Source organism: Sander lucioperca, chromosome 10 (genome assembly GCF_008315115.2).
Source record: "Sander lucioperca isolate FBNREF2018 chromosome 10, SLUC_FBN_1.2, whole genome shotgun sequence".
Lineage (NCBI taxonomy): Eukaryota > Metazoa > Chordata > Actinopteri > Perciformes > Percidae > Sander > Sander lucioperca.
This window is the reverse complement of record NC_050182.1, coordinates 21,014,791-21,037,382: the sequence shown is the minus strand read 5'-3', so window position 1 is coordinate 21,037,382 and position 22,592 is coordinate 21,014,791. Positions and strand designations below refer to the sequence as shown.

The 22,592-nt window shown below is 40.8% G+C and overlaps 1 protein-coding gene across 2 annotated transcripts; it reads right to left on the bottom strand.

Moving 5' to 3' along the window:
- Window positions 1–864: 864 nt before the first annotated feature.
- Window positions 865–20,453, bottom strand: rnf144b (ring finger protein 144B). Of its 2 annotated transcripts, none has more exons than XM_036006456.1 (8): window positions 20,029–20,453; window positions 13,376–13,639; window positions 11,302–11,406; window positions 10,008–10,068; window positions 7,516–7,723; window positions 4,674–4,803; window positions 4,394–4,483; window positions 865–1,944 (listed from the first exon to the last, which is right to left on the bottom strand). In XM_036006456.1, exons 2-8 carry the CDS (start codon window positions 13,550–13,552, stop codon window positions 1,774–1,776), a joined length of 942 nt encoding a protein of 313 aa, XP_035862349.1. In that variant the 5' UTR covers window positions 13,553–13,639; window positions 20,029–20,453; the 3' UTR covers window positions 865–1,773. The 2 variants fall into 2 exon arrangements, with proteins under 2 accessions (XP_035862349.1, XP_031178521.1); XM_031322661.2 differs by having other exon boundaries at window positions 4,674–4,818; window positions 20,029–20,422.
- Window positions 20,454–22,592: the final 2,139 nt, after the last annotated feature.

The window sequence follows — 22,592 nt, the reverse complement described above, 5'->3', positions numbered from 1 at the left end:
ATGTCAAAATAAAGCAAAAATTGTTTTCTATGTATTTCCAATACTTTTTTTAATGGAATTTTGTAATGAAAGTATGGAATGAATTACTCTTGTTTTTCTCTACCTCTGTGTACTGTAAATTAAAACGTGTTTTAGATAATGATTTAATTATATTTGCAATTCATTTGCAAAACAACCTTGAAATTCCATTTGACACTTCAATATGCCTGTGGCTACATCCTGTAGTTGTACCTCATACTGTACATACATACCTCTATTATGTAAGGTGTAGCCTGTTTTAGTCATACTGTCATCATTTATGATACTTAAAATGTATAAAAAATATTCACAAGTCAGTGTTAAAGTAAACAATAAACTTACAGCATTCTGTTTTTATGCACCACATGTATCTGGAGCAGACTTCCATTAGACCTGAGGTCTGCTCCAACTCCGTTTGTTGGCTTAAGGCTTAAGACTTTTCCATCTTTTTTTTCAAGACTATTTTTTGGGCATTTTAGGCCTTTATTTGACAGGACAGGTTAAGATAGGAAAGGAAAGAGAGGGGGAATGACATGCAGCAAAGGGCCGCAGGTCGGAATGGAACCCACGGCTGCTGTGGTAAGGACTGAGCCTCTGTACATGGGGCTCACGCTCAACCATATGGGCGCCCCAAGATTTTTCCATCTTTATCTCTACAGCAGCACCTCTACATTCTCCACAGTGAGGACAACAATATATTTTCACTACTGCTATATCAACTTCCGTGCACTCTCCTCTCATGGCCTTTGTGCAAAGACAAAAGTGAAGTAATGAGCCATAAAATGATAAATCACTATCTCATGATGCAATGAGGGTCATAAGTTACTTGCAAACAATACCATCTGATGCATGTTCAATACAGTATGTTTATTTCAATTACAATGGTGCTTTTATAAAATATCTGATGCAGAAACATCAACAGAACTGTAGAAATGATAACAGGATATCATACACACATAACCCATAAATACACATTAACACACTTTAAAAAAGTACACATTATCCTTTCGAGCCTTTGGTCTGGAACATATGCCAGGTGGAAACAACAAAACATTTGCAGAAGAAAAGTTCTCTGTGCACCATTGAAGCCCTATCATGGCAGAATATAGAGTGCACACATGACGCCGTTTGCCTTCTCCCATTATGAAAGAATGTTTTGCATCGTTTAGGGCTTTATAACCCTGTGTAATCCTAATGGTTGTCCATTTCCATAATGCTAAAGTTTTTGCATAAGATAAAGATAGTATGGAAGGCAAAACAAATACATCCAAGCACCAGGCACTGTAGAGTGAGGCACTTGAGCACCTAACACCTCTGGTTTGGCATCATGATGTTTGGCACATGAGGGTGGCGTTGCACTTTGAACTGCGTGTGTGTGTGTGTGTGTGTGTGTGAGAGAGAGAGAGAGAGAGAGAGAGAGAGAGAGAGAGAGATAACAAAAGCCCTATCCAGGCACTGCCACCGTCACTAGGTGAGTTACATTCATTCTCCTCATATTTACACCTCCACCATATAAAGTACATACTCTTGTAATTTGAAGAGTGATTTTTGAGATGCAAGTCTGAACTTGTTGATCTCGACGATATTACTGAACCAACAACAGGGCTTCCAGTCTGTCGAGTCATGAAAAAGTGCTCCATTTTTGATTCCAACTTTATTGTTTTCTACCATGCAGCACTTGCACTCTCTTGGTTTCCTTGGGCTTCATGAGAGTGGTGGAGTGATCCTGGGCCGGGCTGATGAGAAGGGGAGCTGCTATGATGCGGAGGAGTCTGGCTGGCCGAGCTCCTTCTTCTTCTTCTTTTTCTTCTTCTTTTTCCCGCTGCAGGGCTTGCAGACGCAGCAAAGGATGCAGGGCGAGGCCAGCAGGAGGAGCGGAGACGTCACCAGCACGATGATGCTGACCCCCACCAGGATACCCACCACCTGAAGAACAACAACACAGCAACATCCTTACAGCTGCTCTACTCAATAGTTTATATCAACACTGGATGAAATGATTCAAATGATTATGTGTAATGTGAAAGGGGTGAAAGAGAAGAATTATCACCCAACTCTACAGCTCCCTTCACCTCCACAGAGCGTTTTTAGCATCTTTCAGCCCAATGCTTAGATTTTTATGGCCACCAACTTTACAGTTTTGGTTCAGTGTCACTGCTCCCATCCACCTTGTTCTTCAAATCAACATAGCAGAATGGTCAGAGCGGCAGCCATTTTTATGTGTACCGTTGCCATGATAACTTCTGTAAAAGCCGACTTCCGGAAAATCGCAAATGTGAGGTTTTGCAGTAATGGACAAACGAGCAGTGGAGTAGTAGTCTTGCACTGCCAGACCTTCCTCCACAGTGCTGCGGAGGAGGGTCTGGCTAGTCCACAGCATTCCTGGATGGGAGAAAAACGTGCTCTGGTTATTGGCATTTCTTTAAACCTTAAGCACCAGATGGCACAACGGTGGCTCTGCAAAATAGCCTCAGGAAGGAACTTGTTTTAGTGGAACGTGTACGTTTAACAGAGAACTCAGATTAGACAGATAGTCTAGCTAGCTGTCTGGATTTACCCTGCAGAGATCTGACGAGCAGTTAACCATAGTCCTCAGAAAGCCACCGGAGTTCAAATTACAACACAAAGAAAGCAGAAGGTAACGGACATCTGGCCGCAAAGAAGCATATCCGGCGGCACCACAGCAATCCCAGAAGTGGAATGTCTTGGATATAGACTGGTGGAGTAGTAACGCTACGAGGCAGAGAGCCAGCCGCTAAAAGAGTCAAATTAACTTAAAGCGTAACTCTCGCCAAAATGCAACCTAGGGTCTTTTTGTGAATGTACCTGAGCCAAACTTCCATTTAAAAGCATATTTAGGACGGAATCGCCACTTTTAAGATTTACCGTATTCTAGTTTTCAGTCAAATGGCCTTTTGAATGGGAGTCCTAGGGGCACTTTTATGCTAGCCTCAAAATAGCTATTTTTAAACCACTAAGAAGGCTCGACACAACATGAGACCTTGCTCCAAGTATCACCAGGGGCTCTACACCTTAATGAAAGCATCGACAACATTGTTTGTGTACCCAGAGTTTACTAAAAAGAAAGGTTTTGAACAACTCACTTTAGCAGTTGTTGTTTACGCTATCCGCCATCTTTGTCAGTCAAAAAGTGTCGATCTGGATGGATGGCGGATGTACTTTTCATCCATCCACACAACGTTCAGAACACTTTCAAATAGGGCCATGCCCTTTTGGGAGACAGGAAGTGTGTACCATTTAATACCATTGGCACCGCTTGAAATGTGCTATCTTTAGTTATAGACAATCTTTGCTGCAATTAAAGGAAATTTGTAGCAGCAGTTTGTGTTTGACCCTTTCCCTTCGACATGTTTTCAAAGTTAGGTATGGAAGAACTTGACTTGCTGGAATGGTGTCTGCGAGCCAGGCCTTATCACCCAACATCAGTGTCTGACCTCATAAAGCTGTTGTGGCTGAGAGTGTGCTGTTATAGCAGCATATTAAAAGCCAGGGTTCGGGTGTCCACATACTTTTAACCATGTTGTGTATATACGTAGTCAGCATAATCATATATCACATTATTTTGAATCTAAATTTAAAAAATTTACTGTTACCTCTGCACTTTGCACACAGCTAAGAAAGAGCTACATTGACAGAGGAATTTGTGGCAAGCAGATTGTAAAACCTAAAGGACCAGTTAGGCAAGGGTGTAACCAACTTTGTCATGACTTGTTTTGCAAGGAACAACTGTGCTGTTGTTCTTCAACTCTCCAGATACTTAGCAATGCAGACACACCGAGACACAATCAGGAAGTTGACTGCAAACTTGATACTAATCATGTGATAATGGCATCAGAGCAGGGCAAGTGGAAAGAAAGTAGGTTTGGCAGGCAATCGTTTTCTTAAAACGTCATTAAAGGGCAGGAATTTGAGATTAGCGCTGGGATTAGTTCAGCTTAATGTCTGATAAAGGACTATTTGGGCACACTAGGGAAAAACAAACCACTTACAACAAGCTAACGCAGACTTTATGGGTCTTTGAAAGGAAAGTTGAGAGTTGAGTTATGCAGTGTTTTCAGCTTTTGTTTAAATTTTCATTAAAGTGTGCAAGAAACGAGCCAGAATGGAAGCTTTACTGCTCTGCGTAGGTTCCTGTAATGTCCTCACTGGAGAGTATTCCAAAAGTGACTGATTCACAGTGCAGCTGGGATGGAGTCCAAAATCTATAACGTCCAATCCTGGTAGTGTGATGGCACAGTTTTATTAAAATCAAACCCATGCACGGAATAACTGACCACTCACAGATGATTGACTCTGCAGGCTAATACATTCAGACAATACCCAGAAATGAATACTGTCTGCTGAGTGACCTCACCTGCGTTCTGTTCCACATAACCGAGGCCCTGGAGTGTCCCAGCTTGTTTCTGCACGGCCCCTTATCATAATGCCTCAGGAAGATATCACCCTGCAGTTACAAAACACACATGTTAAGACAAGAAATCTACTAACCAGCAAGGACATTCACACAGAAACAGAAAAGATAGTGAGGCAGAACTTGGCTATAAAACCCAGATGGCTAGGCAGTATAGTTGTTTTTCAGCTTGTGTTAAAAACCATGCATCACATGTGTGAGTTAGGTAGCAGGGGATACTCACATCCAGATTCTGCAGACAGTACCAGCAGAAGGTGTGTTTGCAGCTCTTGCACAACATCTGTGCACAGCCCTGGTTCCTTTCGATGTAGATACCACACATAGGACACTGCTTGATGGGCATATCAGAGTCGCTGTTAGAGCGGGCCCTGTGTATCCGGAGAAAGACACAGGAGAGACATCAGACATGCAGTTAGCAGGGCACATTGGAGCATGATGAAGCCATGAAGGCCTCAAGAGTCTCCAGGCTGAGTGTGAATTCTTCATTTAGCAGCTGAGTTTAGGGTCAGTGCTCACTTAGAGCTGGGTTAATTATTTTGGGATTCAAAGCTATGAGGGAAGTATGAGGGAAGTACAATACAGGGCCAGTGAAAACCCTGAAGTCATGTTTGAAGGTTTCAACGACCCAAGGATTTGCAACAAATTGCACAAGGCTGATTCTGACATGTTTTAGACTCATTATCTTTACACCTGAATCTATTTTTGTTTGGCCACCAAGCAGGACAACAAGCTGTGAACACAATGTTGAGATACTAACATCTTTTAAAGTTGTTACAGCTAACTGGATAGCACATTAGCATTCATTTGAAATGTTTGCCCATTTGACGAATGTAAGTCAAAATAATAAGTCTTCTTTTAGTTCTGATTTGGTCTCCACTTCCTGAGGGTGGTGCATCCCTGCTACAGTGCCAACTGTGTCTGCCTGTTATGGCTGGAAAACATGTTGAGAGCAGCGAGATTTAAAACCAAAAAGATGTGGGCCATAAAACCAAAGGAAACTGCAGTCAGGTGATAATTCTCTGTGGTTTTGGCACCACAGGCAGCAACTCCTTTCACATTATAGATAGTGTTTTCAGTCAGAGAGCTCTGGTGTCAAGTCAAGTCAGTGAGTGCTTTGTAGCGGGGATTAAGAATGGTAATGTCATTTTCCAGTGCCAGCGGCAGTAAAAAATAGTACCAGAAAAATTGTGTGCGTGATGAGAAATAATACAAAAAAAAATGTAAATCAGCATAGTTCATTGATAATGTGAAAAATCCTAGCCTATCTCTTCTGTGTCGACTGGAGAGAAAAAAGTAAGTGGAACGATATGTCACTCGCAATTAACAATCCCTGGAATAATCAAATGAAAACTAAAATGGCATTTCAGTATGATTGTCAGGCTAGTGTAGAGAGAGCTTCGAAACAAACAATTAGAATGTACTACAGTTTGAAAACCAGTGAATTAGATAATTATGTAAGTAGATAAAATATATGCAATTAGGGCTGGAACTAACAATTGTTTTCACAGTCGATTAATCCGTTGATTATTTTCTTAATAAATTGATCAGTTGTTTGGTCTAAAAAAATGTGGATCAGTGTTTCCCAAAGTCCAAGATGATGTCCTCAAAGGTCTTGTTTTGTCCACAACTCAAAGATATTCTTTCTATTGTCACAGAGAAGAAACTAGAAAATTTTCACATTTAAGAAGCTGGAATCAGAGATTTTTTTTATTTTTTCATTAAAAACGTACTCAAACCGATTAATCGATTATCAAAATAGCTGGCGATTAATTTGATAGTCGACAACTAATCGATGAATCGATTAATCTTTGCAGCTCTAAATTAGATGAGTAAACAAAATTTGAAAATAATATATTTTTTTGTTGGCTCGTCAGACTCCTTGTCGCAGTATTTCTCAAATCCTGGCTATGGCCCTGGTACAATAACATTGTGTTTTGGTGATATACTATATCATGCTCTCGAGTTCAAAGTTAAACTTGATCTCCTTTTATTTTCCTCATGCCTGATCCATCCTCCACAGCACCACTGCAGACATCGCCGCTTCACTGCAGTGCAAAGGCTCCTGTACAGTGAACTACGTGGCTCGGTGCCCACCCTTCTCCTCCCTTTGGCACAGAGACAATGGAATTCCAATATAAGTCAGTGACTCCCCAATGACATCAGTCAGTCATGCAGAGCCACAGCTCAGAGCAGCAGTGACTACACAGAGGGCACTGCTGAGGAATACTAAGCTATTAATCCTGAAATAATGTTTATTGTATATTCAGCTCAGGGCCTTTACTGGGAAATGAGGAACTACACAGCACCATAATCTATTCAATGTAAATATCCTGCCACAATAACTCTCAGGCCTTTTTATATTACATAGAAGGATGGGATTTTCCTCGTAAAATAAAATAATGGAATTGATAGTCTACGACCAGTTACAGGGTTCAACAATAAGGGTTGCCCGATGGCCCGGGGCAAATAAACCTCCACATTGGGAGAGTTAAAAAAAGAAAGTTCCAATCATTTTTTTTTTTAATGCATGGGTCAAACAAATTACAGATAGAAACCACTGTCGCTCCGGCAAGTTAATTATTGCAATTAGATTTGATAGTTGTTTTTTTTTAAATAATAGCCTCTACTTTCATGAACTTGAACTCATCTATGACACTGTCCATAATATGTACATTGTAAATAAAGATCACATATTTACTTGAGTCTTTGTCATTATTGGATAACCACTAATAAAAAAACTATTTGTATAGGGGCCAGTAAAAATTGACTTCTGGAGGGTAGAATTTGTTTTCATGTAAAAAAAACCTTAACGTTGAACCCTGAGTTAAAGGTAATACAATATCTATAGAAAAAAAGAATGAATAGTAGTTGATAAAACCCCAATAATGCAATCATGATTCAGTCTGTTTGCAGCAGTAACAAATGTTTCTTTGTCTAACACTGTGTTCTCAGTGTCCTGAACTAACATACTCATCCTGCTTTCAGCACAGTATCGTTTTCAAAGTGCAGCTCAGACTCTGTGGCTGCAGGCCGTGGGCGGCTGACCAAATGGCTGGCTGACTGACCTGCTTTCATGAGAGGGCGACATCATGGGCTGGCGCTCAGGGCAGGTATGGCCGTCCTGCCAGGGCCCTCTGCACCCGGAGCAGAAGACAGCGTGACAGGTCGGGCAGGGCACAGCGGTGGGCTGGCCCTCAGTACTCAGCTGCAAACTGCACACCGCCTGGCATTCAAGCACCGGGCACCAGGCTTTACTGGGGTCCAACTTCACTCCTGCAGGAAGCAAAGAGGGGATTTGACTGTGTATTTCTGAAGCAGACATCAAGTAGCTTTAGATTTACATGTTACACATGAAATAAATGCATGTTTTGCTTCTCTAAACTAAAACTAAAAGTAATACTAGTAATACTACCTGTATCAGTACAATCAGTAATACTGGTCTGAAACAAGCTGAAACTAAATTACTCAAGTACTCCATCAACAGAAAATGAATTGACAACAATTGAGATAATGAAGTAATTTCGCAAAAGCCAAACATTCACTGTTTCCAGCTTCTCATATGTGAGGATTTGGTGTTTTTTAATGTTTTATCTCATTATAAATTTGGGTTTTGGACTGCGGACATGAAAATCAAGTCAACAGATTAATTGACAATGAAAACATCCTGCAGCCTTTAAGAATACTGTTACTCTTCAGTCTGAACTAGTTACCACGTTACAACTTTTGGGACATTGGTTAAGTAAAAGCAGAGGAAGTGCTTCTTTCAACGTGGTCCACTAATACTTTAAATGCCAACAGCTCGACAACAGAACTCTGACATAACAACAAACATAATGTTACTAGCAGCGTGTCACTTTGCCAACCTGCTAACACAGTTAGTAGTTCCATATCTACACACAAAAATTAAGGAAATATAAACATTAAAATATGTATTACCATTGATTCAATCATGCTTATCATCCAATAAACATTTGTAAAATGAGGTATGTAATGTACAAAAATAAATCTCTTTCTTACAATACCAACTGCACAATTAGCATCAGATTCACTACTGATAGCACAAAAAGTAAACTTAACAGACAAACAAACTTAAACTTTTGACAAAAAGCCACACTAGCGGCACTAGAGACTGTATTTACTAGTGCTTTGAGTGAAATGCTATGGTTAGCATGCTAACATGCTCCCTATGACAATGCTAACAAGCTCACAATGACAACTTTACACGTAACAATACTAATATGCTACTGCGTGTTAGCATGCTAAACACAAAGTACAGGTATAAATAGGTCAAATGTATTTTTTTTGGTGTGAAAATTACCTATTTAGAAAATTTTAAATTTAATGTTACACAACAAGACTAACAGTTGCTATGCTAGTGATTCTGGCTATACTTTAAGCACAGCTGTGGTTTGAGCTAAAAGCTAACATCAGCATGCTCATGACGTATGTGCTCACAAGGAGAAGGATAACATGCTGATGTTTAGCAGGTACCTTGTTCACCACCTTAGTTTAGCGTGTTAGCATGTTAACATTTGCAAATTAGTTATAAACAAACAAGTAAGGCTGAAGCTGATGACAATATCTTTAGTTTTCCAGGTATGATGACGGTTCTGGATGAAAAGTCTGAGAATCCCCAAAGTTTTTACAATTTATCCTGAAAGGCTTATCCTGAAAGGCACATGAATCTACCCAATTTCATGGCAATCCATCCAAATCTAACAAATCTATTGTTCTCATTTTGAATTTCTTTTCTATGAAGGCAAACAACCTTCTAAGTAGCTTATGAGGACAGGACACAAATACGAATGTGTAATACTTCAGAAAAATAAATCTGGAATGTTTCACAACCAAAACAAAAACTGAAGCTTTCATGATCCCCTTCACCAGCTCATACTTTCAATGTGAATCACAATAGAAGGAAAACATTGTTGTGAAACAGCCCGTACTTTGCACTTCTTTATACTTTCAATATTATGAGTCTTATGATTTATGTCCAGAGTAAACAAAAACTATTATTGGCTTTGCAGCGTATTATTTAATTATTACTATGCAACTGGGAAAGACCAATATAGCTACACGGCAAACTAAACCTCAGTTTGCAATTTGTAAATGTCAACAGAAACCTAAACAGTTATTCTCTCTCTGTTCCCAGGCCTCCAGTGCAAGACAGAGATAAAATCTGGTCAAACATTTCCACAACAAATGGTGCAACCAGCTACACATAGCTCAGTCAATTTATTAGCAGCAAAATGCTCACTACTTCAGATTTAACAAATCAGTAGCATGGACCGCTTGCAGCATTTGTTATTGAATGTCCTGCTGGTAGTGTTTGATTTAACTAAAGGTAATAAGACCACCGTTTTAAAAACCTCCTGGGTAAAACTGGACCACAGCAGAATAGAAAAAAAGAGCAGGAGGCCCCACATTATCCCAGGCATGTGATGTGAAGCTCAGCTCTCTGTGCTGCTGCTCAGTGTAATGACACCAGATAAAGTGTGACCTGAAATAGCCCAATTCCCGTCACCAGTCATCAGCATGTTAATGCAACAATACCTACCTCTCTCAAACTTCAGACGCTGATACAGCTCCACCTGTTCTTCTGGGGCCAAGCTAGCTATCTGCAATCACACAGCACAAAGACGGGCCTTTAGTCATGGTTTATTCACTCAGAGCTGTGGCGTTGAACTTTGTGTGCATGCAAGTAGTTTAAAGTCCAGGATCTTTTTCAAACCCTAATGGATAAATGCAAAAAATACATGATGGTCAAGATTAACATGAGGCTATTTTGTGTGGTTGCTGAGAAGCTGATACCTCTAAGATCATCCAGGATCAACTGGTTACCTAGCGACTGCAATTTGCTGCTTTATTTCTAAGACACCTCAGTAGTAGTAAATAGCCACTGAGAGAAAAAAGGGGGTTTATTTGCAACATTTTCTAAATTAAAAAAAAGGCTGTAAAGTAACAAGTATAATGTCATTCTTCAGTGGTAATAAAAGCTGCAAGATGGCATCTGCATATGATCAACAAGAAAGATGTTGCAAAGGTCTGCAAATACTGAATATGTGTTCTTAAACCAACATTGGCTCACAGTAAGAAATGCCAATTAGCCAACAACACAATTCTTTATTTCTTCCTGCAATCTTTTAAGACTAAAGACTAAAATAAGTATTAAAACTGCTTGCAGTGAATGTAACTTGCCCCCAATAATACTTTTTGTATCTAAGATCTGCCTATTTTCCCTATTGGAGAAATGGGGGATAGACATTCAAGAACGAAATGAATTCTACTTCAGATGGGAGTCTAATGGGCACTAGTTAAAGACGTTTCTTAATGCAGTTGCATTCAGACAAGAAAAACATTACAAATGAGGAACTGAGGAGCAGATTTGTTTGTGAATCAGCAGTTTAAGCTTCTTCTCTGACGTGTTTACCGTCTGGTATCTGCAATGTGTGACAGCTCTCGGATGCTTTCGCTTTCTGTCTGACTCTTACTCTTCACACTCAAAAGAATTCACTCACAAGTCTCAGTAAGGCTGGGATACACCATTTTCACAATAAGTAATCTTAGTTCATCCAGCCCACACAATAAAAAAAATATATAAAAAAAAAAGAAGTTTGCTTGCAACAATCTGGACGGGAAAAAAACTGCAGCAACTTCAATTCTGTAGATATTCAAATATATATTTATATACTGTATACTGTATATATCCCAAAATACATTTGAATAAAAGAAGGTTTTAGTACATGTTTGTGCATCAACATTATTTCATTATTTCTGTTCGTTATTTTGGCCGTTTGCTTTATTAGGTTTCACTCGTGACCTACATATCATTGGTTTGAAGCAGGGCATACCTCGGAGTCCAGTAGCACGCCAGTCTTTTGGCAGGCCATATCTGGGCAGGTGATGGGTGCACCCCCACCCTCCATGATGGCCAAGTGAACATACTGCTTCAAACACTGGAGAGGGAGAAACAAACAACACCGTAGCATTAGACAGGATACTGAATGGAACAGGGAGAATTTTACCATAGCACCCTTGTAAAAAGTAAAGTATATTATAATCATAAATATTATCTTAACTGTCCACACTCAGGGAAAATAATTTAAAAAAGCACACCAACACATGATAACATGACAATCTTCTCATGACAAATGAAGCAAGCAAAAAAAGTAGAAGGGGAAATGAGCTGTTGTACAAACAGGAAAAAATGAAATGCCATTAACATGAGTTTTTTTTTATTAGCGTTCACACGTCAAAAGTCATATGTTGCCTCAGCTATGAAATATGGAAGGCTAAGAGGAACTATGTAATCATTGCGCAAAAGCAGACAGTTTTGAGGAACAGAAGAAAAAAACATGTCACTTTTCTGTGGAAAAATAAATCTGTTGTAGAGGAATGTAATGTATTTTTAGACTCATCTGTACGTACGTAGACTTGTGCGTATCGTGTGCTTTCTCATAAAGCATGATGTACTGTTCATTCAAAAACTGAGCTGGAATCACAAACACAAGCACAAGTCTGTGCTCTTGAACCAGACTGGAGACAATATTTCAGGTTTATCAAATAGAGTTGACTGATAAGCAGGTTATACAGTATTCCTTTCCCTCCTTCTTCCCCTGCGATACTGTGTGTGGGTTTTATCTGTGTGACCCAGTGCGTGCAACAGTGACAAAGCTACCTTGAACAGAGATTAACACCTGCCACTATCTAGCAACCTCTCTGTGTCAGGGCACAACACCAACATCTCAGTTGTCAGTCTCAACATACAGTATGCCAGGAAGAAGGGCCCGCATTAGACTAGAACCGTGTAGAGGTAGAGCACTGCCTTGGGTTATATAAATGATACAGCTCGGTATTCTAGCGGTAGCACTTCTTTCTCATAAAAGGGAGCTGGAAAAATGAAACTTTTGTGATTTCCAAGAAGCTGTTGAAAATTCCAAGGACAAGACAAAGAAAATGTGTAAATGTGGGAGAAAGGCAGTCCTGTGTTGAAAGCACTGTATTACACTAAAGCTGTAATATGTAAGATTTGCCAATAACATTATCTACTTTAAGATCTTAAAGCAGGAAGTGGTGCTGCATTAAAAATGAGCATCCCTTCCAAGTAATTTAAACATTGGCGATCTGGGAAATTACCCAGAGAAAAGTTTGGTGTTGGATCACTGTTGTGAAATCTTGTGAAAGCGACTAAAAGCAAGACCAATATGAGTAGAAGATACTTGCATTTCAACCCAATATAGCCTGGAGGCACCCTACTCTGTTTCAGTAACAACGGTTCACAGGTTTGCAGTGGTGGAAGAAGTATTCCAATCTTTTACTTAAGTAACAGTACTAATACCACACTGTAAAAATACTCTGTTACAATAATTTAAATATATGTTAAAAAATAAAAGTCCTGCATATAAAATGTTACTTAAGTAAACGTATGTAAGTATCATCAGGAAAATGTACTTAAAGTATTAAAGGTAAAAGTACTCAAAGCGGAAAAATCCTCACATTTTGGTCGAAAAAGTGTTTAATGGTCTAATCATTTCAGCTGGACTTGTAGGCGTATATATTGTAAGGTAGTTTAATTTATAATAAAACATTGTATTTTATAAACTACATGTGTTTTGTGTGCAAGTAACTAGTAACTAAAGCTGTCAGATGAATGTAGTGGAGTAAAAAGTACAATATTTCTCTCTAAGAATGTAGTGGAGTAGAAGTAGAAAGTGGCATGAAAAGAAAAGGCTCAAGTAAAGTACAACAAATGTGTATGAGTAAATGTTCCTAGTTACATTCCACCACTGCAGGTTTGATTTCCATAGCAGCTGACGTGTCCTGTTGTGGTGTCCATGAGCAACCCTGACCTCCTGCACCACCTGGATATGAGCATTATCTACTCTAAATGTCTGGAGTAAACCGGTTATGTTTGTCTTTTCTTACCGCAGTGCAGAAGACACAGTTGCAGCTCTGCAGTTCCCCAGTGGTTGCGAACGGCTTCTCGCTGAGGCACAGCTTGCAGAAAGCCTTGGGCTCCGGCTGGGGGTTAGCGCCGGCCTCAGGGGTCCCTGGTGGCGAATCCCTGGCTTCATGGCTCAGGCTGGGACTCCTGCTGGCCATGGTGGGGCGATGCAGGCAGGGAGGGAGTAATCAGGCTGCTCCTAGCCCTTCTGCTGGGGACGGACAGGAGCTACAACTTCCATGTTCCTGAAAGCAGAAACAGAACTAATTTACACAAACTCACACTTCCTCTTTGCTACGGTTCACACAGCCAGTGCTGACAACACTGCACTGTGTTACTAAACTTAGCACAAAAAGTAAGGAAATTTGTGTTTGGTAGATTATTTCTCTGTGGTAACAATGCTTTTTGGCAATACATCTTATACCGTTGGAAAGCCTGTTTAGTTCCCTTTCAAATGGTGTCCCATTTGTAAGGAACATGCATTTGTCGGATGAGCAGCAGCGCTGAGTATGTGGATTGCGCCCATGAAAAATTTGCCACATCTTCTCTGCCAATGCCAAACAGCTTATTCTGCCATTGACTCGTTTGGTGTTTGGTGGATTGGATGATTCTGCCTACGGCAGTTGGATCATAGGGTCAAAGTGTGGAGAAGACGCAGAGAACGCTATGCTGATTGCTGCACCGATTGGTGGAGGCAGTGTGATGGTGTGGGGCAGCATCTCCCTCACTGGAAAAGCAGCCTTATCATCATTGGAGGCAATCTCAATGCAGAGAGATATAGAGATGAGATTCTGTAACCAGTGGCAATCCCATATCTCCACAGTCTGGGATTAAACTCTATCCTCCAAGATGACAACGCTCACCCCCACAGGGCGGGGTTTATCAGAGACTACCTCCAGAATGTGGGAGTGGAGAGGATGGAATGGCCTGCCAGCAGTCCTGACCTCAACCCCATTGAACACTTGTGGGATCAGCTTGGGCGTGCTGTTCGTGCCAGAGTGACCAACACAACCACGTTGGCTGACTTGCAACAAATGCTGGTTGAAGAATGGGATGCCAACCCACAGCAGTGTGTGACCAGGCTGGTGACCAGCATGAGGAGGAGGTGCCAGGGTGTTGTGGCTGTGTATGGTTCTTCCACACGCTACTGAGGCTCCTGTTTGTGAAATGAATACATTGTTAAATTGCCAATATGTCTTGTTTCTTCAAACTCCAATCATCCAATCCACCAAACACCAAACGAGTCAATGGCAGAATAAGCTGTTTGGCATTGGCAGAGAAGATTTGGCAAATTTTTCATGGGCGCAACCCACATACTGCTGCTCAGCCCACAAATGCATGTTCCTTACAAATGGGGCACCACTTGAAAGGGAACTAAACAGGCTTTCCAACGGTATAAGATTTATTGCCAAAAATCATTGTTACCACAGAGAAATAATCTACCAAACACAAATTTCCTTACTTTTTGTGCTAAGTTTAGTCATCTCTTCTGGTAACAGGCATACCAAGTGTGATGACTTCATCTCTCCCTAAGGCATTACATTGTCATTGTCTTGTTACCAGAGAGATGAATAAGTCACTGTTTGAAGCTGCGTGGTGCCTGAAGCAAAACATAATTATGTGTAATTACTGTAGTATTATTGATTACTCATCATGTCATTTTTTAAGGCCAAAGTCCAAGGTCTGTTTACGGAGTCTACAGTTATTGACCAGCTCCTCGTTCATTCTGACAGGAAGAATTGATTGTTGATCGTTTTTTAGTAACATGGTAAATACACGCTTGAGTAGCACACAGTAGCTTCTTGGAAGCTATTTTATTTAGCACATAATGTCAACATTGAGGTGAGTTACCAGGGGTAGAAAGATGGAAAAGACGGAAACTCGCTCAATTGAAATGAATGGTTTTTAAAACTGTTTGAAGTTTTTAGAATTGACTTCAATAAGAAGAAAGAGAGATTTGATTTCCAGCATAGGCTACATTTATGAACCATTTTTTTTATTTTGGATTTCAATGTTTCTGATGTTCAGTTCTTAACAAAGAGTGAAATGTCAAACTACCAATTTAGCAAGACTTAAAAGTCTACAGCCATGCTAGCAGCGCTATTAAGCTGTCCCTATACGTATGTCCTTAGTCTCGCTTTGCCAGACCTTCCTCACAGCGTTGCGGAGGAGGGTCTAACTAGTCCACACAGCACTCTGGGATTGGAGAAAAACGTGCTCTGGTTTATTGGCATTTCTTTAAACCAATCACAATTGTCTCTTGGGCGGTGCTAAGTGCCAGATGGAGCCATGGTACAATCCTGGTAGTAGAACGTTGTGTATATAGACTAATAATGTGTGTACTGCATGCAGAGCGGTGCTTTGAGCTAACATCAGCCTGCTAACATGCTCATAATGGTAGCGCTGAAATGCCGATGGTAAGCGCTGAGCAGGTATAAAGCTTACCATATTCACCTTTAGCATGTTAGTATGCTAACATTTGCCAACAGGCACTAAAGACGTCTGAGGCTAGATGAAAAGTCAGAAGATCACAGAGGTATTGCGATTCATATTGAGGGATACCGGAATTTGTGTACTAAATTTCACGGCAATCTTTTCAGTCATCAAGAAATGTCACGTAAGCAACAGACATTAGGATTCATCCTCTTGGCACCATGAACGTCTGCACAAAGTTGTGAGCCACTCCATGTAATAGTTGTTGAAATATTTCAGTCTGGACCAAAGTGGTAAACCAACCGACCTACAGACAACAAAAATACTAACAAGCTGTGTTACACTTTCAGCATCAATCATAAATGTAATCTGTGACTTCCACCTTTGGCTATTAGACATTATGCACTAGTTGCATACTTTGGGAGAGCAGGACAGAGGTTGGTGGATAACAAAGGCCTAATCTGGTGTTAAAGGCAACCAAAGTCAAAAATGGTCTCTTTGGTCGTGTCCAATCCCAAAAAGCATGAAAAATAATAAACTCATAATCCGGGATTTGCGTTTAATCCTGTAGATGACAGTGGTTGGACACAGAATGGGGTCACACAGGAAACTGTAGCGTTAAAAACACACTCTGCTGCCTGAAAAATCCCCCCCCCCCACACACACACACACACACAATATTCTCTATTTCAGCAGGCTGTAAAAGTTGGCAAGAAACTTTGGGGCAGCTCAATCAATACCACGCCACCACCAGTGTCCTACATTTTTCAGTGAGTGCTCTTTTATTATGTACTACCGATCGGAGGCGGCTTTCATGCAGATGACTGATAGTGGAGCTTGTGTAGCAGCGCATGTTGGTATTTCTGCACAGTCACGGTGTATCCTCCTGTGCTGCTCTAAGGCCGACGAGCTGAGCCGGATGAAGTCGTCATCCCACAATACTGTCAACCTGTCCTGTCCTGCCCAAGCATACACAGTCCCGTGGTGTCACATGGGAAAATAACAGGTGTCCAGTCAGCTTACTTAGCTGCGTAGAGACTCCTATATGTATTTAATAACAGTGTACAGTTATACATTACATTATTTTAGTAATCGAGTATTCTACCGATTTATTCCATCGATTAATCAAGTAAGAAATACTTTTGCTTTATAGTAAACAGCAATAGTAAATAAATATACAAAAGAGAGGTTTCCTTTTTTAGAAAAAGCAACATTTGTATTGCCTAAATTGCACACAATAACAGGGATAGATGCTAATATTATATATATTTTAAGCACTGGCCCTTCCCCTTCTTGCCTCTGGCTCTTTACACTGGATATGCAAAAGAGCTGTTCACTACCCAGAGGGTAAATGTGACTGTTAAAGCTAACAGCAGGGCTATTCAACTACACTGTTCAGGGGGACACATTTTCAGAAGCCTAATACACAGTGAGGAGAAAGAATAAAGAATGCAGACATCACCGGCATGGTCCGATGACATAATTCACGTGCATATTAAGCAGTCCTTCCAGAAAAATGCAGTCTCATATTAATTGCAGAGTTTTTTTTTTTATTGTTGCGGGCAAAAATCCTTGATTATGCGGCACGTTTTCTTAAAAAATGCGATGGAATATGCGGGATATTTATGCAATTTTATGCGATGAAATTGCGGGAACTTGCAAAAATTGCGGGAACTTGCAAAAATTGCGGGAACTTGCAAAAACTGCGGTTTCATCATGGCTTAATTGCGGGGTTTGCAGCTTTTCGATGATGTTCACGTTGCATAATTACGTCACTTCATAAAGTTCCCATGGCAACAGGGGAAAATGGCTGCTCTTGTGTGAAGTAAACGCAACATTTTTCAACTTTCTGCTAAGATATATGTGACTTTTTTGCAACGAAAATGCGGGGATTATGAAATCATGCAAGCCCTAGTGTACAGTGTAAATCAAAATTTAAAGGAATTTGAGATTACCTGGGTAATCTGTTAATAGATGAGGCTGTTGGAAGTGTTCTTACCACAGAACAACAGACAAATCAGTGTCGTTGCATCTTTGATATGATGGATATGAGGCAGTTTGATTGACTATGAACTGTATGAACATGCTTGCTCTTGGGGAAAATTGTTAAAGTGCTTTTTGGCTTTTTCCCTTTACTTTATTGTGTTACATATATTTTTTGTGCACGTTATAGGTTTACAAAATGAAAAAGCCCAAAGTCCACCCCAAAGGGACTTACCATCTCCAACAGAAAACACTGTTCACAAACTGCTCCAAACAGCTCTATTGTAGTCCAGCCTTTACTTCAGAGACAAATGTGGTCACTTTGGAACACACGTTATAATGCTCACCTAGCTGCTAGCATGGCACGCCCTCATACTCTGCTTCTGACTGGCTAGTAGTCCTTACCTAGCTACTGTCAGGACACGCCCTCATACTCTGCTTCTGACTGGCTAGTAGTCCTTACCTAGGTACTGTCAGGACACGCCCTCATACTCTGCTTCTGACTGGCTAGTAGTCCTTACCTAGGTACTGTCAGGACACGCCCTCATACTCTGCTTCTGACTGGCTAGTAGTCCTTACCTAGGTACTGAGCATGTGCGACTCCCAACAAAGATGGAACAGAAGTGAGAGGTCTCACTCTGTAGCTAAAACAGAGAGCTCAACACACAGGGTGAAAGGAGGAGCTGCAGCAATGTGCAGTACAACAAATATATGGTGTTTTTTGAAAATTAAACCATGTAAACCTATTCTGGTACAACCTCTAAATACAATTATGAACCTGAAAATGAGCATAATATGAGCACTTTAAGTCTTTGTAATCGATAGTGTGTGGTCTAGACCTACTCTATCTATGAAGTGTCCTGAGATAACTCCTGTTATGATTTGACACCATCAATAAAATTGAATTGAATTGAATAGATTTCATCAATACTTCATGGCTGTCTGATTCAAAATTCTAAATCTATTAAATGTCAATACAAAATGCTTACAACCAGAAGCTTCAATACAAAATGCATCACTATTAGTGGTGGCCTTCAAGACCCCCATCCTGACTGCAGTCCCTGCTTCTGAGCAAGCACTTAAATCAGAGAATAAGTTAGAGCTATTCATTAATCAAAACGCCCTTGTGTGCTATCAGATGTTTTTAGGCGTGGAGCTGACCATTCAGTGATTAGCAGTCCTGGCGGATCAAGGTTTAGATGGCATTCCAGCCACGGGGGATCAAAGCATCATTGTTGACCAGAGAGGCAGAAACGGAAAACCAGATCTGCCCGGTGGAAAGCTGCTGTTGCTTTTCACACAGGCTGCACTGTGTTGGAAAGGAGGCAGCTGGGACTTTGTGCTCTGGCCTGGGAGCGTGTAGCAGAATTTATATGGCATCATTTATACAGCTGCCAGCACTCCCTTTCTGCCGTTCTGGCCCAATAACCTGAGTGTTTTTGGGAGGCAGCCTAAAACAAGAGCACATAAAGTTCAAACAGCAATATGAAGTAAATGATGGGAGTTGGCAAATGCAAACCTTAATTTACTGTAGGGCTGCAAGTAACCATTCATTTCATTATCGATTAATCTGCTGATTATTTTCTCAATTCATCAATTCATCGTTTGGTCTATGTAATGTCAGAAAACTGTGAAAACTGTGTCATGTCCCATAAGAATCATCCCAGTTTCTCAAAGTCCAAGGTGATGTCTTTAAATGACTGGTTTTGTCTGTCCAAAACCTAAAGACATTCAGTGTAATATGATATCAAACTTACTTTCTCGATTAATCGATTATCAGAATAGTTGCCAGTGATTTTTCTGTCGATCAACTAGGCTAATCGTTGCAGCTCTAATTTACTGTACGTCAGTTGAACCAGAATCTGTGTGATGGGTATTGAATTAGATTGCAGGGATTTAAAGGACAGGTAGTCTATATTCCCGAAGTAATAGCCTATCGTTGTTGTGAGATATGCATATTTCCCCACAATTACCCCGAGGTTAGTATGGTATTGTTTATGACGAAGCAACAGTGTAATGTCTCATCTGTTACAGTGCATTTAAACAGACCACACATGAAATCTGACACATGTGCATATCCCTCTCAAGGTTGCATTCTCGTATGGGTCCTGACGCATTAATGGTGTAAAATGTCATAAGGTGTAAACATTTTTGGTAATGGAAGGTCTATGTGATGCAGACAAAAGTCAGAAGAGCAGAGGAGAGAGGAGGGACCTACCTTGCCTGTGGACCACTGGGTGTAGGAGCTGCCTGAGTCCAGATCCGCAGCCGCAGTGCTCTCACTGTGGCACGGACACATGTGTTGATACAGTGCGCTGTTCTAGCCTAATAACCTCTGCTGTCACCGCCTAATTCCCCTGGCACTCCGTTACCGCGTCTCATACAACGCACCGGGCTTAAAGAAAAACTAAACACATGTTTAGTCGTCCTACTCGCTCCTGTTCTGTCCTGTGTGTATTAGCTAATGTGTCTGCTCAGGTCCTGCGTTCCGTTTCCATCCAGGAAGCTGTGGCTGCTCTCTGCTGAGCTCCACTCTTGACTACTCCTGCTGGTTATTTCACTGTATTCATGCTGCTTTCAGGCGCAATCGGAAATATGGAAGTCACGGCGTGAGCTGCTCAGGAACGAGTGCTAGTAAGCCTATAGGCTATAGAGCCCCGAAACTGACAATAAGAAAAGGTTATCAGACAAGTAAAAAATATAACTAAATACATAAATAGATAATAGGGCTACTGTTAAAAAATCGTGTTAAAGGAGAAGTATAAAGCTTTTACAAGTAATTTTTAATTATTTAACTATCTTGAATTAGCCTACTTTGGCTTGTCTGAAAACCTAGCCTATATTTTTTCAGTTTCAGGCCTTCATAGCTTCATAGAAACATTGCTGCTTCGGTAGGCTACCCAGTCAGATTAGTTCTGGTAAATTCATAACTTCTTCCTGTAACTGCTTACTCAGCAGCATTTCAAAATATATAATAAAATAATAATAAAAAATGTGAGTTTAAAAAATAAATAAAAATGAAAAAAAGTATAGAAAGTATTCTCATTATTTAAAAAATCAATGCAAAAAAAAAATAGAACTGCAAGCAGTTATGACGGGGCCCAAGCCACCAATGCCAGTCGCCCCCGACACCCTGGGGAGCGCGCGAAAGCGGAACCCGAAGCCGGGCGGTGGGGCGGCAAACGTCAGTAAATATCGAGAGGTGTGAGCCGCGACATCTGCGGTACGTCGCCGTTGGAAACGTAGCGGTTAACAGTTCATCTCCATGCACATACAGACTACCTTTAACAATGCTCTACAATAAACAAACTTCTTAACCCCCCTGACCACAGGGGACAGCAGAGAGAAATGAGAGAGTGACTGAGAGAGTGGAAGGGGGAGGCAGGTGTGGTGGTTGAAGGAGCAGGGGAGGTGGTCAGGTTGTTGCAAATGGTGTCATAGGCATCATTTATGTTTTCCTCCGTGGGTGCTCATAGGCGCACGCCCTTTAAAAAAAAAAAAAAGTAGTCAAAAATTGTTTGCATTTCAGAACCTTAGGAAATGGACAGCGGCCGATGCGAACACACACGCCTATTAACTCGATAATAAAGCCGTAAAGTAGGTTTCATCTCAGGACAGCGCCACTTCTCACAGATACAGATAGAATTGGAGATGAAAAGTTTAACTGACACGTATCCACGATCAGCTTCGTGGGAAATTAAGAATCAATGCCATCAACATAACCAATCACACTATGACAGACGCTCCACTTAGCACCAACTGCAATGTTTAATTGTAAATGAATGTAGCCTACTGGCAGTCTGGCACACGTGGGTGCTCAGTATTTTCCATGGGTGCTTGAGCTCCGGAGCACCCACAGATTCGGCGCCTATGAATGGTGTTGATTTTTGATTGAAAAAGTGAGAGAAAAGAGTTGCATTTGTCTACTGTGAAGGTTGTAGAAACTTTGTCAAGTGGGTTAAGAAGTTTGTTTATTGTAGAAAACTAGGGGAGCACACAAAAGCAAAAACCAAAACCAAAACGTAACGGTAGGAGGCAAACATCAATAAATATTGAGAAGTGTGAGCTGCAAGGTCTGTGGTAGCCTACATTCCCATTGCAAATATGCCATTTAAATTGAGTAAAAGGCCCAAAACTCGTCTACGTTGATTATAGCGCCCCCTAATGGCCGATCTTCGCCAAATTTGGCACAAGTTTCGTGTTGATTGGATTTACTGTGGCAGAGATATTGCAATTGCAAATTTTCCATTAAAATGCATTGAGTTATTGGCCAAAACAAATAAACATTGCTTATAGCGCCCCCTAAAGGCCGATCTTCACCAAATTTGGTACAGAGCATCGTAGTGGGATCTTGAACTCTAGTTATTTGCTGATAACATTTAATTTGGCCGAGATATGATATGTGTGTGGTAGCTAGCTAGGAAAATGTGTTTGGTCGTCAAATGCGCATATTTTAACGTAGCAAAATTCCTTGAGTAACTTTAGGTTACGTCCATCTGGAGATGCTACGTACCAGGTTTCGTTCATTTTTGGTAGGTGTGGTCCATGACCCATTGTCTATCTACCCTGTAAATTTAAAGTTGTTCACATTAATGTAAGTGGTAAATTTAAACGTGGGTCCCATAGGCCACGCCCACTTTGACCCCTCAGTACCCCACTCTAGGGTTGGCCTCAGGAGTGTCCCTAGATGGTACCCATCAAATTTTGTAAAAATCGGATGAGCCGTTCATGAGATATAAACTTTTTGTACTTGTAGCGCCCCCTAGTGGTCAATTTTCGTAA

What these genes read in the sequence shown, in the direction of transcription:
- rnf144b (XM_031322661.2), bottom strand. Translation starts at nt 13,552, where the DNA reads ATGGCCAGCAGGAGTCCCAGCCTGAGCCATGAAGCCAGGGATTCGCCA. An exon ending in ACTGTCTGCAGAATCTGGAT is followed by an intron (nt 4,484 to 4,673) that starts GTGAGTATCCCC and finishes TTGTAACTGCAG; the next exon opens with GGTGATATCTTCCTGAGGCA. An exon ending in TTATGTGGAACAGAACGCAG is followed by an intron (nt 1,945 to 4,393) that starts GTGAGGTCACTC and finishes GTTGTTCTTCAG; the next exon opens with GTGGTGGGTATCCTGGTGGG.